The following is a 15,973-nucleotide window of genomic DNA, read 5'->3' on the forward strand; positions in this document are numbered from 1 at the left end:
CCGGGTCTTCCTAAGTGTAGTGGCTGCATGTCATTCACCTTTGCAAGCCCAAGCCTGTCACACTGCTGGTGCAGTACACACCTAGGAAATATGTGCTAACTTTTAGAGAATGTGGAATGTAAGGAGCAGTGTCAAATTTCAGCACAAGAGTTGTTCCGTTACCCACAAAGCCCTGATTTCTTCCTAGACTGCATCTCGGTGTCTCCCACAGTGAACGGTTTCAATAATTTCTCCATTTCCAGCTTTGCCTGACGCAGTGTGCTCCCACTCATACCTACCATTGGCACTATACATATCTGGGTCACTGGACTCTTAGTCCTGAATTCTTTTCTGTAAGAAAAGGAAAATATCAGTGGGAAGGAAGAAAGAAGGGAGAAAAAAGGAAGGAGGGAGGGAAGAAAGGAATGAAGAGAGGAGGGAGATGGGGTAAGAAGTGAGAGAGACAGCTGCAATGTATCTGGGTAACAGAGAAGTAACTACAAATAATTCGAGTCAGAATATTTCAAAGCTGAAAAAGAGTCTCAGCATTAGTCTAATGTCTTCACCCACAAATGTGGATTCTGAGACCAGAAAGGGAAAAACGAGCTCCACAAGGCCACAGAGCTTGTCAGAAAAGTGGCAGTCAGACCTGGAATCTCGTTCTCTCTGCCTAGTGTGTTTTGTTTTCAGTGATGCACACTGCTCTCCCAGATAAAGATTCTCTGTTATGGATGGTCAGCTTCCGGACTAATCCCATTCCTGATTTAAAAACCTGAATATAAACACATCTAATAGAGAGGGTGGTATAAAGTAAAATCTTGAAAGAACAAGTACAAACTCTGCTGACTCGTTCATTTTAATGTATAAGGACAAAAGAAAAGAAAACCAAAAGAGAAAATAAACCAATACAAGTGTACAGAAGTGAACATACTTTTACAGCCCTACCTGCAAAGTTTTCTTTTATGTTTTTCTAAAAAAAGCATTTGAAATAAACAGAGAATATGCCCAATATTTTTCTTTTCTTAGACTGCTTTTATTGGAATGATACACTGTTTGCCTAACCTTGCCAGATTACATTAACACATGTTAATGTATATTCAGCTTTATCTTTCCAGTTTAGAAAGAGTCTTTCATTTGAACATTTTTGTAGTTTTCCAACATTAAGCAAGAAAAAGGTCGTAATTGGAGCTTCATGGAGTCCATCTCAGGGAAAAGCAAAATTCTCATACTTGAATCAGGATCTTGAGACAGGCCCCTACTAAGAGCTCACTAATATTTTCAGGTTCTTACAGTATTTACAAAACGAGGAGAAAGTGTTTTAGTATAGTTTTACCTAGTACTACTACAGCTTGTTGTGACTAGGCACAGACTGCTGGTTCTTTTTTGGGGGTCTTTTGTGCACCTGCCCTCTGGTTCCTGCCGGCAGTTGGAAGCAGTGCGTGCGAAAAGCAGAACCTCACTGGGAACGCAGCTCCCATGTTTTCAGCCCAAGACAGAAATGCATGCTGGAGGCGAAACTCATGCTGCGGGAAATGCAGAGAAGCCGGCCATGGGCCAAAGTGACAAGCTGGTACTAGAAACAGCGTAGTGGTGGACAAAGCACAGAACCAGGACTCAGGAAACACAGACTGTAGGCTGCGCCCTGCCTGCCCCTCCTGGGATACAAGGTGGAGATCGGAGGAAAATTCCTTCACTTCTCTGGATTTCAATATCGTCAGTAATGGAATGAGTGGATTAGACAAGGTTTCTCCCAGTTCAAATGTTCTATGGCATAAATACATGTAACAATTCGGCTCAACCAATGGAATTTGTCCACCACCACCCTACCCCTTCCACTAGTTACTGACAGGTGGACTCCGTCCACCGGAGGCACAATACCTGCCTGCAGGAACCTCTATTTCCCTGCACAGTACTCCCACCTTACCTGTGGTTTCGCTTTCTGCCGTTTCAGTCACCCTCAATCAATCCTGACCCAAAATTTTATACTAAAAATTCCAGAAATAAACAATTTGAAGTTTTAAATTGCGAGTTGTCCTGAGTAGTATGATGAAATCTCACACCGTCCTGCTCCCTCCCTCCCTGGATGTAAATCACCCCTTTGTCCAGCGTCTCCATGCCGTGTACCCTCCCTGCCCGTTAGTCCACTTCTTAGCCCTCTTGGTTATCAGATCTCCTGTCAAAGATCAGTGCCGTCCTTGTGTTCAAGTCACCCTTTCTTACTTACTAATGACACATTCAAATAACTTTCATTACAGCATATTGTTATACTTGTTCCATTTTATTATTAGTTATTGTTCATCTCTTACTGCATTTAATTTATTAATTAAACTTTATCACAGGCATGTATGTATAGCAGAAAACAGTTATATACAGTTCAGTACTAGGCATACTTTCAAGCATCCACTGGGGATCTTGGAATGTACCCCCCATGGCTGAGGAGGAATAACTACATACTCCAAATGGAAGACCAAATAAACAGTGCATTGAACACAGAATATGCTTGGGAGTAGAATTTGGTATGTCTGGAAATATTTTAGATCCTCTCCTAAGAGGTATAGTTTCTGATTCCTAAAAGGGCTGCCTTACAAGAAGATGGTCTTAATTCTAGAGAGTTTCTAGGGCCTGACTCTTAAGAATAGGATCATCTACGAATGCCATGCTGAGAATCCAGGTCAAAGGGCTGCATTTTGGATCCGATTGTATTCCTTTCCCTTCTTTCAGATCAGCTGATACTGTTACATAGGACTGATTTAGAGACAACTGATTCATATCTAAGGCCACACTGTTGTGTTATATTATGACAAGGGGGCACTAATCCAGTCCCTACTGTGATATATTTATTTCCTTGACGTTTCTCTTCTCTCTCCAATCCTACCCACTTCCTCCACAGACTTCCTTTTACACCCAACAGCTTTGCAGTCTCCTGGATGAGACAATTTCCTTTGTTTTCTGAAGTCTACCCAGATTTTCCTCCCCTCCTCCATTTCCAACATCTACCTATCAGGGAACAAAAAATGGGCACACAGAGTTGGACCTGATGAGTTTCCCATAAGCACATTACAAGGAAGGAAAGAAAAAAAGGAGTTTCTCTTTAATTAGGATGTTGGATATCCTCTGACAAATTGTATTAATTAATTGATAGTCATTCCCCAAAATGGCATTTCCAAGATCTCTACCTTGAGCTGCTGAATCTGATTGCAGAGAGTCTTTATCATAAAGTAGGATGGGGGACAGAATTCAATTTTCCTGCTCTTTCTCGGGGCAAAACAGAGACCTCCATTAAAAGGCCCATTTACAGAAGTTACTGACGAATTCTAGGCCCCCACAGGGTCTTTGCTGCCAAGTGCTCACAGAACACTCTGTGCTGCCATGATTATCAGCTGGAAATCTAAGCGCATTTTCGTGCTGCCTACTGACACAGTTCCTGCCTTCTCGCTGTCCTTCCCACATCTGTAAAGGAGCTGTCGTCTTCAAAATACTTTTTAAAATAAAAAGAAGGAAAGAAAAGAAAAAGGATAATAGTGGGGTTTGGGGGAAGCAGTAAGGTGGAATCACAGACTTCAGCAATAATTACCAAAGTTCCAAAGTCAAAACAAGAAATCAGCCTCTTAGGACCTTTAAGGGGGCAGACACAGCATTTAAAACAATGACAGGAAAACCCTCCAAAAGATGAGCATGAAGAACCATCTTCACTTTGGGATCAAACTGGAGCATATCCAATTCATGTTCAAAAAGAGCAATTCTTTGAAAAGAGCGAAGATAAACATTTCTTGCAGTTTCGTTTTCTGAAAGTTGGGTTCTGGAATAGTAGATAGTCCACCCCAGTATAATATTAAAATCTGCCCAAGATTTTGCTAAGAAATGCCAGTAAGAGCACCATTACATGGTCTGTAGTCAGAAGATTGTAAGAGAAATTGTTCTTACCTCCAAACCATGATCTCGGCTCATTTAAAGGGACTGAAGAGAGTGTGCAGGACAAAGGCCACATGCATCAAGCGCTTGTGGTGTGCGTGCGTGTGTGTGTGTGTGTGTGTGTGTGTGTGTGTTTTCTCCAAAGCCAAGCCAGTGGAAGTAGGGGCCTAAAAACCTCCGACGCCTTCCGCTGCCATATAGTCGCAAGGAAATGACCTTACCGTTTGTTGCTTTGATTAGAAACAAAAGCCTTTCAACATGAGTCAGGAGAGCAATGGGGGGAAAAATACCAATAACAACCAAACATGCTATTTCTTTAGGCCACCTAAAGTGTCTGTTTATTGCATGTTTGAAACACATGATGAAATGCTGTTTACTGTTTTCTAAACTTCATTGGTAATGCATGATCTGGGCTGGATAATTAATCAGAGGTGGACTATGCTATCTAAGAATCCAAACTTCAATTTTGGTTCTTTAGTCTCTACATACGCTGAATGAGGCAGAGAATTTAATGAATACAAAACGAAATAATATTTAACTCAACTTTACTATGCGTAGCTATTTCGTGTCAACAGCTTTTACATTTGAAGGAAAGCCAGAATTCCATGGGACAAGCTTTGTAATATCAGTCAGCATCGGTGAGGCTAGCCACAAACACAAAATCTTGGCAGGATGACTGTGGTCTCAAAATAGGATTTATTTCATCATCCACATTTAACAAAATCATCACTACTGAAATTACATAACGGATAGGGAATAATAAAAATGTATTATACTTCACAGTGAAGCAGAGAGAAAAGTATACACAATCCAGGAAAAATAATAAATCCATTTGTTATTTTTAGAATGGTTAAGTAAGAGCCTGTGGCATAGTACCATGTTTCTCCCAACTGAAACAAAGATCCTTCTGGAATTTTGTGTAAATGTGTGGTATAGCTAAGAACAGGAGTTCTAGAGTCAGACACACCTGGTTTTTTGTAGCTGTATGCCCTTGGGAAAGTTACTTTACCTCTCCGAGAATCCATTTTCTCCTTGGTGAAATGGTAATAAAAATTCCTATCTCATAAGAGCTGTTGGAGGATTAAATGAGATAATACATGTGAAGCACAAAAAATTTGCCTGGCATTTAGACATATACCACATGTATTTAAATAAAGGGTGAGCTGCCCTTCCCAATTGCACCCCCCCCCCAAACATTATCCCTCCGAAATCAGGAAGTAGCTTTATCTTCAAGTCCTTTCAAAACTCTAATTCTCTTGAACTATGATGTCGTCTGGGGAAGACATTAATAGCCTGTTACAACCTTAATCAATGCCACATTTTGGGTGGCAAAAAATTTAATACAGATTCAATGATTTTAGTGGGCATACGACCTCTCAGTTGGAGGGTTGGATGTCAGAATAAACAAGTTACTTCAACTTATTCAAAAAGGCCATGCAGTGGGTGGTGATGCTCGGAGACCTGGTATACACACATCCAGGATGAATGGAAAAACAAAGAAAAAGTGAAGTATCATATATGGAGATGCAAAAAGTGCCGTAGCTCAGATGACTTGGGCAGAAGGAAAGATGCTGTGCTTGGAAAAGCTACGAGGAGAACTCAAAGAAGGACTTTTGCTTTTGCTTCAAGGCCCACACATGGATGCATGTGAAGAGGCTGAAAACATGGGGAGAGTGCAAGACAGCAATCACTCCAGTGACTCATCTATAGAATGATCTTAAATATTAGAAGTAAATATTCCACGATTTCATCTACATTCCTAAATTTGTATATATCCAAGTTAGCCCCAAACATTTTATTTTAAGTCTTTCTTATTGGGAAAATGGGGAAATTATATTTGCAGAAGCCTTCTATTTGGGTATACATAGCAATAAAAACTCAGTAAGTGGTGACTTTTCTCACTGCGTTGGATAGTCTACTGAAAGAACTTGTGTGACATTTCTGATTAGATGGTAAAGCTTTTTCGTTATGCAAGGACAATTACAATTTTGATAACCAGTTTCAGAATCAGGGAAACAGGATGGGCTAAAACCAGGAGGCCAGGCCAGTTTGAAGGGCCCGGTGACGGCTGACAGACCAAGTACAGAGGAGGGCAAGGTCGTTACATCTGTGGGAGCACACAAGAGGATTAAAACTAGGAGACTATCAGGGTCTGCTGTTTTTGTCTGTCCAGGGTCTGTTCTACCTTTTTCCAATCACAGATCCTTTCTTTCCTATGACAGCTCCTGCTTTACGAATTTATTAATGGTTGATGGAATTTCAGTCCAGGAGGTCATGGAACAGCAAAACTATTTTAGGAAGAAGAAAGTGCTGGAAGAAATCTAATTTCCTTCTGGTTTTCACCTGCTTCTTCCTTCCCAATCCCACAATATTTACTAACAGGAAGCCCCTTGCTGCTCTAAACATGGTCTAAAACTACTTAAATCACTTAGTTTAAAACTTAAATTTATTTTATCATCTCAACTCTGAAGAGAAAATGAGTGAGAAAGGAACAGTTTGACATCATTTTTTCTTGATGCCAGATTAGTACTGCTTTGAGGATTGTTTCTATTTATGTTTTTCTCTTTTTATTTATTTTTATTTTTTAAATGTTTTTTTTGTTTGTTTTTCACTCACAGTTGACATACAATATTATATTAGTTTCAGGTGTACAACATAGTGATTAGACATTTATATACTTTGTGGAGTGATCACCCAATAAATCTATTAGCCATTTGACACCATACATAGTTATCACAATATTACTGACTATATTCCCTATGCTGTACTTTATATCCCTGTAACAGTTTTTATGAACTGCCAATTTGTTACTTCCTAATGTCTTTCACTCATCCCCCCAGCCACCTTCCCACCTGGCAACCATCAATTTATTCTCTGTATCTATGAGTTTGTTTCTGTTTTGTTGGTTCATTTATTTTGTTTTTTTAAAATTCCACACATAAGTATGGTATTTATCTTTCTCAGTTTGACTTATTTCACTAGTATACCTTCTAGGTCCATTCATGTTGTCACGAATGGTAAGATTTTATTCTTATTTATGGCTGAGTAATACTCCATATATATCAATCACATCTCCTTTATCATTTGTCTATTTAAGGACACTTAGGTTGCTTCCATACCTTTGCTATTGTAGTAATGCTGCAATGAACACATGGGTGCATATATCTTTCCAACTTCATGTTTTGGATTTCTTCAGATAAATACACAGAAGTAGTATTGCAGGGTCACATGGTAGTTCTAATTTTAATTATTTGAGGATCCTCCACACTGTTTCCATAGTGGCTGCACCAATTTGCAACCCCACCAACAGTGCACATAGGTTCACTTTTCTCCACATCCTCACCAACACTTGTTTGTTGCTTTATTGATGATAGCCATTCTGACAGGTGTGAGATGATGTCTCATTGTGGTTTCAATTTGCATTTCCCTGATGATTAGGCTGTTGATCATTTTTTCTGTCAATTGGCAATCTGTATTTCCTCTTTGGGGAAATGTCTATTCAGGTCCTCTGCCCATTTTTCAATTGGATTGTTTGCTTTTTGGTGTTAAATTGTATGAGTTCCGTACATATTTTGGATATTAACCCTTTATCGGATATATCATTGGTGAATATGTTCTCCCATTAAGTATGTTGTCATTTTGTTTTGTTAATGGGTTCCTTCACTGTGCAAAAACTTTTTAGTTTGATTTAGTCTCATTTGTTTATTTTTTCTTTTGTTTCCCTTGTCTGAGGAGACATATCCAAAAAAAAAAAAAAAATTGCTAAGAGTTATGTCAAAGAACTTACTGTCAATGTTTTCTTTTAGTTTTATGGTTTCAGGCCTGACATTTAAGTCTTTAATCCATTTTGAGTTTATTCTAGTATATGGTGTAAGAAAGTGGTCTAGTTTCATGTTTTTGTATTTATCTTTCCAGTTTTCCCAACACCATTAATTGAACAAACTGTCTTTACCCCATTGTATATCTTGCCTCCTTTGTCATAAGTTAATTGACCATACAGGTGTGGATTTATTTCTGGGTTCTCTATTCTGTTCCATTGTCTATGTGTCTGTTTTTATGCCAGTACCATGCTGTTTTGATTATACTATTGCCTTGTAGTATAGTTTGATATCAGGTAGTGTGATACCTCCAACTTTGTTCTTCTTTCTCCAGATTGCTTTGGTCATTTGGGGTCTTTTGTTTTTCCATAAATTTTAGGATTATTTGTTCTAGTTCTGTGAAAAATGTCATTGGTATTTTGATAGGGTTGCATTGAATCTATTGTTTGCTTTTGGTAGTATGGACATTTTGAAGATTTTAATTCTTCCTAGCCATGAGCATGGTATATCCTTCCATTTTTTGTATCTTCATCAATTTCCTTCTTCAGTGTCTTATAGTTTTCTGAAAACAGGTATTTTACTTGTTAAATTTATTCCTAGGTGTTTTTTTAATGCAACTGTAAATGGGATTGTTATCTTAATTTTGTTTCTGATAGTTCGTTATTGGTGTGTAAAACTGCAACAAATTTTTTGAATATTAATTTTGTATCCTGTTATTTTACTGAATTCATTTATCAGTACTAATAGTTTTTTTGTGGAATGTTTAGAGTTCTCTTATATAGTATCATGTCACCTGCAAATAATGACAGTTTTACTTCTTCCTTTCCAATTTGGATGTCTTTTGTTCTTTTTCTTGTCTGATTGCTGTGGCTAGGACTTCCAGTACTATATTGAATAGAAGTGATGAAAGTGGGCATTCTTGTCTTGTTTCTGATCTTAAAGAAAAACCTTTTAGCTTTTATCCATTGAGCATGATGTTAGCTGTGGGTTTGCCACTTAGGGCCTTCAGTATGTTAAGGTATATTCCCTCTATTCCCACTTTGCTGAGAGTTTTTGTCATAAACGGATGTTGGCTTTTGTTAAATGTTTTTTTCTGACTCTATTGATATGATCATATGATTTTTGTCCTATATTTTGTTTATGTGGTGTAGCATGGTAATTGTTTTGCAGATACGAACCAACCCTACATTGCAGGAATAAATCCCACTTGATTGTGGTGTATGATCTTTTGAATGTATTGATTAATTCAGTTTGCTAATATTTTGTTGAGGATTTTTGCATCTATGTTCATCAGAGATATTGGCCTATAATTTTCCTTTTTTGTAGTGTCTTTGTCTGGTTTTGAAATCACAGTAATGCTGGTCTCATAAAATGAGTTTGGGAAATTTCTCTCCTCTCCAATTTTTTGGAATAATTTGAAAGGGATAGTTATTTGTTTCTCTGAATGTTTGATACAATCTGCTTGTGAAGACATCTGGTTCAGGACTTTTGTTAGTTGGGAGTTTTTTTGATTACTGATTCTATTTCATTAATAGTTATTGGTCTGTTCAGATTTTCTGTTTCTTCTTGAAGTCTTGGAAGGTTGTGTCTTTCTAAAAATTTATCCATTTCTATTTATTGGCATACAATTGTTTGTAGAATTTTCTTATAATCCTTTGTATTTCTGTGGTGTTGGTTGTCACCTCTTCTCTTTCATTTCCAATTTTATTTATTTGGGCTCTCTCTTTTTTTTCTTTTGGCTAAAGGTTTATTAATTTTGTTTATCTTTTCAAAGAACCCGCTCTTGGTTTCATTGATCTTTTCTATTGCTTACCAGTCCTGACATGGCTTCTTGTTTATTTCCTTAGTTGTAGGAATTCTGGTGAGCTAGTGTTCAGGTGGCTCTCAATGATGGTTGTTCTATAATTTAGTTGTAATTTTTATGCAGTCATGGGATGAGGTTAGTACAGAGTTTATTTACTCTGGCATCTTTACTGGAAGTCCTAACATACTTTTCTTAAGCTAGTTTTAATTTTTAAAAAGATTCATTTGCAGATACCCTTCACCAACTGACCAACACTGTTCCACATCTTGGGTGCTTATCGACACAGAATTAGGGAGCTCGGTGGGCTCCAGGTACAAAGACACAGGGAGGCCTAGGAGCCAGGGATTCAGTCTTGGGGAAATGGATAGATCCTGCAGTACTAGGGTATCAGACAGGAGTTTTGTGATCAGTGAATTGGTTAGGAAATGATCCTAGAGAACTGGTTTTCAGAGGCCCAAACAGAAATAGCAGCAATGCTCACTACATCCAACCTGAAACAACTCTTCTTCCAAATGGCCCCTGCCAGGGAGTTAGACATAGGGCAGGGCTTAACCTGGGATTCAGGAATGTAGACTTAAGAAGCCCTGTTAAGGAATGCCTTGGAAAGTGGAATTAAACCCTGGAACAAGTCTGAAGGAAATATGAGCATATGTGAAATTACGCCTATATAATACAAATTGTGACACAATGAGATAATCACTTCATGGGAACTCTTACCAGCTCTGGAAGCGGGACAAGGGAAATACGTCCACCAATTTAGGAAAAATATGTGGACGTGTAGTCCCAATTTTAAAGGAATATAGTCTTAAGAGTCTTTTCGAGAAGCTTTGCACTTACCACAAAACGATCACTTTCAGCACAGAATACTTCATATACTGAATGAATGCCAGACACATCATAAAATCCCAACACCAGCAAAACACAAGATTTCTAGAAGTTTGACGGCTGAGCATAGCTCGGAACCACTGTCATAAACTTAGAGGATGAACTTTAAGACCGGCTCATCTCCTCCTAAATTTAGTGAGGTCTGCACTAAAGAAAGGAATATTTATTTCATACCTCCTCATCCTTCTCTAATTCTGCCTCTAGAACCAATTCAGTTTAGTTCAGATCTCCGTTGAGCACCACACACATGCAAGGCCATGCCAGAGGAATCAGAGATGGAAACGCTATGGTGCCACCCCTCAGGGATTTACAGCCTAGACTTGGTGTTTTCCAAGGACAGCAGAGTAATCAACTTATTTTTCACCTCACAGTCAACTCTGGGGTTGCAATTATGCTTCCTTTCACACACATGCTGGTTTCTGGTCTTAATCTTTTATCATATTGTATGTCAGAGCTCCTGTGGTACCTGATATTTTTCTTAGATTTGCATTCATTCCAATAACTATTTTGGGGGGTGTCTATTAGGTGCTAGGCCTAATAGTAATGGATGCATGACCTGTGTTGTCCCACAGCCTCCTATGCTTAGAAGGTTCCCACACTTAGGTTAATGCTCTACTGTCTTACAATTCTTGATACTTTTTGAACAAGGGGCCCCACATTGTCGTTGTGCACTGGGCCCTGCAAGTGCACCTGTTGGGTACTGGGCTAGACAGTGGGGACACAGTGGGAAACGGTGAGACAGCTAAAGAGAGGTAAGAAGTAAAAAGAAGTTAATCAATAAATAAGGTGAGTTCAGTTGAGGGTAAGGTAAGACCTATGAAGAAAATAAAGCAGGAGGATGTGATAAAGAGGGACAGAGAGCACTGGGTAATGAGAGGAAACTTCAAGCCTAGCACTGGAGGATAAGAAGGAGCCAGCCCTGTGGAAAGCTGGGGGCTGAGTTCATGACTGTTTCTGCTTTGTTCAGTGCTACATGTGGCATGTGGAAATCTCTCAACTAATATTTTGAATGAATAGAACTTCTGTTTAAAAAGGAAGAGCACCAAATACAGAAAACTAATTCATAATTTATTAGAAACTGGGACAGCATCTTTGACCGATAAGGGACATTTGAAGTTTACTTAAGGTCTCTTTCAGGATCACATGTTTTTGCACTTGGAGGGGGTACACCATGTCCAGGAAAAACAACCCTAATGGAAAAGTCCATTACTCATGGTCTCCTCCAGGCAGAAAAAGAGGGAAGCTTCTTGTTTTAGGAGGATTTTCTTGCTTTCTTAACCATGAATGGAAAAACAGAGGTGAAAAAAAGTTAGGAAGAAAGTAGGCATTGTGTGTACGGGGTTTACTTTCTGTCTGTTTCAACAGGATGAGTGTCATGACTTTTGATTTGGTTTTACCATAAGGTAGTTTTTCAGGTGATGGACATAAACTTTGTAAAATCTAATCGCTTTCCTGTGTTTGGGAAAATGAACAGAAAAAGTCCTCTGTAGTTTAGAAGTCATCAGAAATGCTCCAACATTCCTTGAAAAGTGCACATATTCACTTTTATTTTCTGATTTTAGTCAACAGCCCACATTTATTGAGTAATGACTAGTACCAGGTATTCTGCCCCATGCTTTACACAAATCATCTTCTTTTATCCTGGCAACAACCCTATAAAGTGGGTACTAGCTCATCTCCATTTTGTAAATGAAAAATTGAGGCTCAGATGATCTGGTAGCAAAAGTCCCCCCAGTTGTTTGTGGAAGAGCGGATTTGAATCCAGGGCCCACGTTCTTAAAGACAGCCTTTCTGTTTGGCTGCTGTAGTCAATGAGAAACGCATCCAGGGGTTAACAGTCAGGTGCGCTGTTAAGTTTCCTTCCTGTATTTCTGCAGAGTCTAGCTTTTTGTTTTGTTTTGTTTTCCCCTTTCTCTCTCCCTTTGCATTCCTTTAAACAAAACAAAAGTTTTTATGATGGAAAATTTCAAGCACTCACCAAAAGGGACAGGCTGGTATAGTGAATCTTCCTATCTCTATGACCAAGTTTCAACAGTTATTAACACATGGGCTAATCTTGTTTCATGAATATTTTCACCCACTTTATGTCCTTCTATACGTATTATTTTGAAGCAAATCTAAGACTTCAAATAATTTCATCTGTAAATATTTCAAAATAAAAGATAAAGACTTTTTAAAAACATAACCGCAATTACCTAAAAACGGTAATAATAATTTCTTAGTATCATCAGATATTCAGTTAGTGTTCAAATTTCCAATTGTCTTACTAATGTAATTTTTTCCTCAAGTTTGAATCAAGATAAAAAAAGTCCACTTTTGCAAGTTGTTGATACTTCTCTTAGGTCTCTGTTAATCTACAGGTTCCCCTTTCATTCATCTCTCTCCTCTCTCTCTCTCTCTCTCTCTCTCTCTCCCCCCCCCTTCCTTCCCTCTCTTCTTCTCTCCCTCCCCTCTATTATTGCAATTTATTTGTTGAAGAAACTGGGCTGTTTATCCATTAAATTCTCCTACCATGTGGGTTTTGATGTTTTGATGATTATATCTCTATGGTGTCATTCGCCATATTCTTCTGTCCACTGTATTCCCCAAAGGTTGGTTGAGACTGTATTCCCCAAAGGTTGGTGAGACTTGATCACATTCTAGTTAGATCTTTTTTGGGAAGACTGTTTCATAGGTCACCAACCTGAGTCCTTTCATTGGGGGAGGGGGGTGAGCATCTCATTTTGTGATGTTAGCAGCTATTGATACTCAATAGCTAGATCATTTAATTGATTAAGGGTTGCAATATGATGACTTTCCAATTCAATCACCCTTTACTTATTAGCCAGAATATTTCTATAAGGGGAAATTTCCCCTCATTTACTAATGGGTTACCTAGTGATACAACTACAGGAAAGACAGAACAAATGTTTGATTCTTTACTTTTATTTACCAGTTTTCAAAATAATGAGTTGGCACCTCTACTGGTGGCCAAAATGTTTTTAAGCATTTATAAACACATGAATTTAAATATATTATATATATTTCAACCCCTTAAAGTTATTTTCCTTACTGATGTTCAAACTGTCCCATATTGGCCAATAGGAGCTGCTTCAAGTCAGTGTCTGCATCCTTTTGACATGACCCTAGAAGTTTCCTTTCTACCTTGGATGAATAGATGCTCGTAGTACTCATTTATGACCCAAGACCTGTGCAGCATCTGTTATTGATTTTTGTTTCATTTTTTTAAATTGAGTTATGATTTATACCGGGTATGCCAAAAACATGTACACAAGTGGACACTTTGGTCAACGCTGCTCAAGCAGTAGTTCACCGTAATCAGAAGTGTCTGGACGCTGATGGGAACCACTTTGAGCACCCATTGTAATTGCAGAGGTCAAATGTGACTTGTATTCATCTTTTGTTATCGGTATATATTGAGTATTACAATTTTAATACAGTTTTCCTTCTTTAAAATGTGTATACATTGTTTTTGGCATCCTCTATATATAGTAAAATATGTATTTTTTCCAGTATTACAATTTGATTAATTTTGACACATGTATACACCTATGTTATCCACACCCCTACCAAGACAAAATATTTCCAGAAAGCTACTTCTGCTAATCTTTCCCCATCCCCCATAAGCAACCATGGTTCAGATTTCTATTACCACAGATTGGTTTTTCCTATTTTAGAACTTCATATAAATTGAATTATAGAGTATGTATTCTTTTATGTCTGGCTTCTTTCATTGAGAAAAATATTTTTGAGATTCATTCATGGTGCTACATGTATTTGAAGTTCATATGTTATTGTTGAGTAGTGTTCTATTGCATGAATATCCCACAGCTTACTTATTTACGCTCTTGTTAATGGAAACCTGGGGTATTATCAGTTTGGTGGTGTTATAAACAAGTATGCTATGGACATTCTTTTACAAGGGGTGTGTGTGTGTGTGTATGTGTGTGTGTGTGTGTGTATGTGTGTACATGCATTTTCTGTTCTCTTCAATAAATACGTACAAGTGGAGCTTGTACAAGTAATGTATAAGAGGTCTTTGCCAACACTTGGTATTATAGATCTTCTATTATCATTTAGCCATGTTAGTGACTGTGCAGTGGTGAAGCATCTGACTTTAAGTGACTTTTCTTTTTTTTTTTTTTGCATGAGGTTTGGACGATAACTGCAAATTAAAAGAAAACATACACCAGACCCTGTTCCCATACTTCATAAGTATATACTCAATAATACCTTTAAGGTAGAGACTATTATTATTATCTTCGTTTTACAGATGAGAAAACTGAAGCACAGAGAGGTTAAGTAACTTACATGAAGTCACACAGATAGGAAGTAGCAGATTCAGGATCTAAACAGTTTGGCTTCAGGGTTCAGGCTCCTGACATTTTATGCTTTTCTGCCTCTTGCAATTGTTAATTAGAATGTTTTCTCTTTCTCTTATTTTTTTTTTTAGATGCTGGCAAATATTTTTAGTCAAGTCTACCATCGTATTAATTAAAAAAAGAAATCCTGTACTCTTTAATGTAAAGCACATTGCTTTTATAGAATTTCTTTTTATACCCACCCATCTTGCTCTGAACATTTTCCTCTTATCCAGTTCTTTTTCCATCTTACCTCAAGAGTTTCTTATTTTGAGCAACTTTTTGGTTGCACAATTCATACGTAAGTCCTGATCTTCAAGTACTGAGCAGACATTACATCAGAATGCTTTTTGCAGTAAGTAACAAACAAACAAAAAGTGAAAATAACTTTCATAATATGGATCTATTATCTTAGTATCTAAAGGTAGGCAGTTCTAAGGTTGGTGAGGTTCACAGATTAACAATGCCATCCAAGTCCCAGGTTCCTTCTATTTTTCCAGTCAGCATGTTCTCCTCAAGCCATCATTCCTTCATGGTGGCAATATAGCTGCCACTCTTCTAGGCATGGCATCCTTACTCCAAGAAAGGAGCCCTCTTTCTTTTCTGTGTCTTTTCAAGAGTAAAGAGAGCCTTTAAAGAAATGCATCAGCAAACCACCCCTAACTGGCCAAAGCTGGGTAATATGTTTACCCTAAACCAATCCCCAGTGAGTGGAATGAGGTCATCATGATTAGCTTTGACCCCAGCATCACAACCAATGTGTGGCTATAATGGGCAATGGTTACCCTGAGCTAATAGTCCTCGCAGCCCTCAAGGCAGCCTGAGACCGTCCAATGGCCACAGCAGCCCTGAGCAGCCTACATACATTTACCCTGGGTACCATACAGACATTATCATTTTGTATGTACTCTATGACATGAAAAAAATGTGGGGAACCACTGGCTTAGAGATCAATCAGGATACCCCCTAGTTACATGGGGGCTGATACTGATCTCCGAATCAAATCAGACCTCTCAGGATGGAAAAGGGGAAAAAACGGCTCTTGAAAGCAAGCTTAGAAAATGAACAGGAACAAAAGAACCCATAAGGGGGCAAACACTGCCAACATCACACTATACAACTGTTCTGTCTGTCCCACCCAGCTGCTGCTTTGATGGTTCTGACTTCCACACGTTCCCTTCTCTAGCTCAACACTCAGAGTGCAGGATGTGCAG

At 38.3% G+C, this 15,973-nt stretch overlaps 1 protein-coding gene across 8 annotated transcripts in view; it reads right to left on the reverse strand.

The window, feature by feature from the left end:
• The window catches only part of FRMD4B (FERM domain containing 4B), a 375,301-nt gene that overhangs the window by 147,571 nt on the left and 211,757 nt on the right, over positions 1 to 15,973 (reverse strand). The window contains exon 1 of one of the 8 annotated variants that reach the window (XM_074313264.1): positions 3,904 to 3,984. The exons of the other annotated variants lie outside the window; for them this stretch is intronic. Coding sequence (XP_074169365.1) covers positions 3,904 to 3,927 — 24 coding nt within the window. The 5' untranslated portion in view covers positions 3,928 to 3,984. Of the gene's footprint in view, positions 1 to 3,903; positions 3,985 to 15,973 lie in introns of those variants that run through there. 8 annotated transcript variants of the gene reach the window in all.

Source organism: Rhinolophus sinicus, linkage group LG10, assembly GCF_036562045.2.
Source record: "Rhinolophus sinicus isolate RSC01 linkage group LG10, ASM3656204v1, whole genome shotgun sequence".
In the NCBI taxonomy this organism is placed as follows: domain Eukaryota; kingdom Metazoa; phylum Chordata; class Mammalia; order Chiroptera; family Rhinolophidae; genus Rhinolophus; species Rhinolophus sinicus.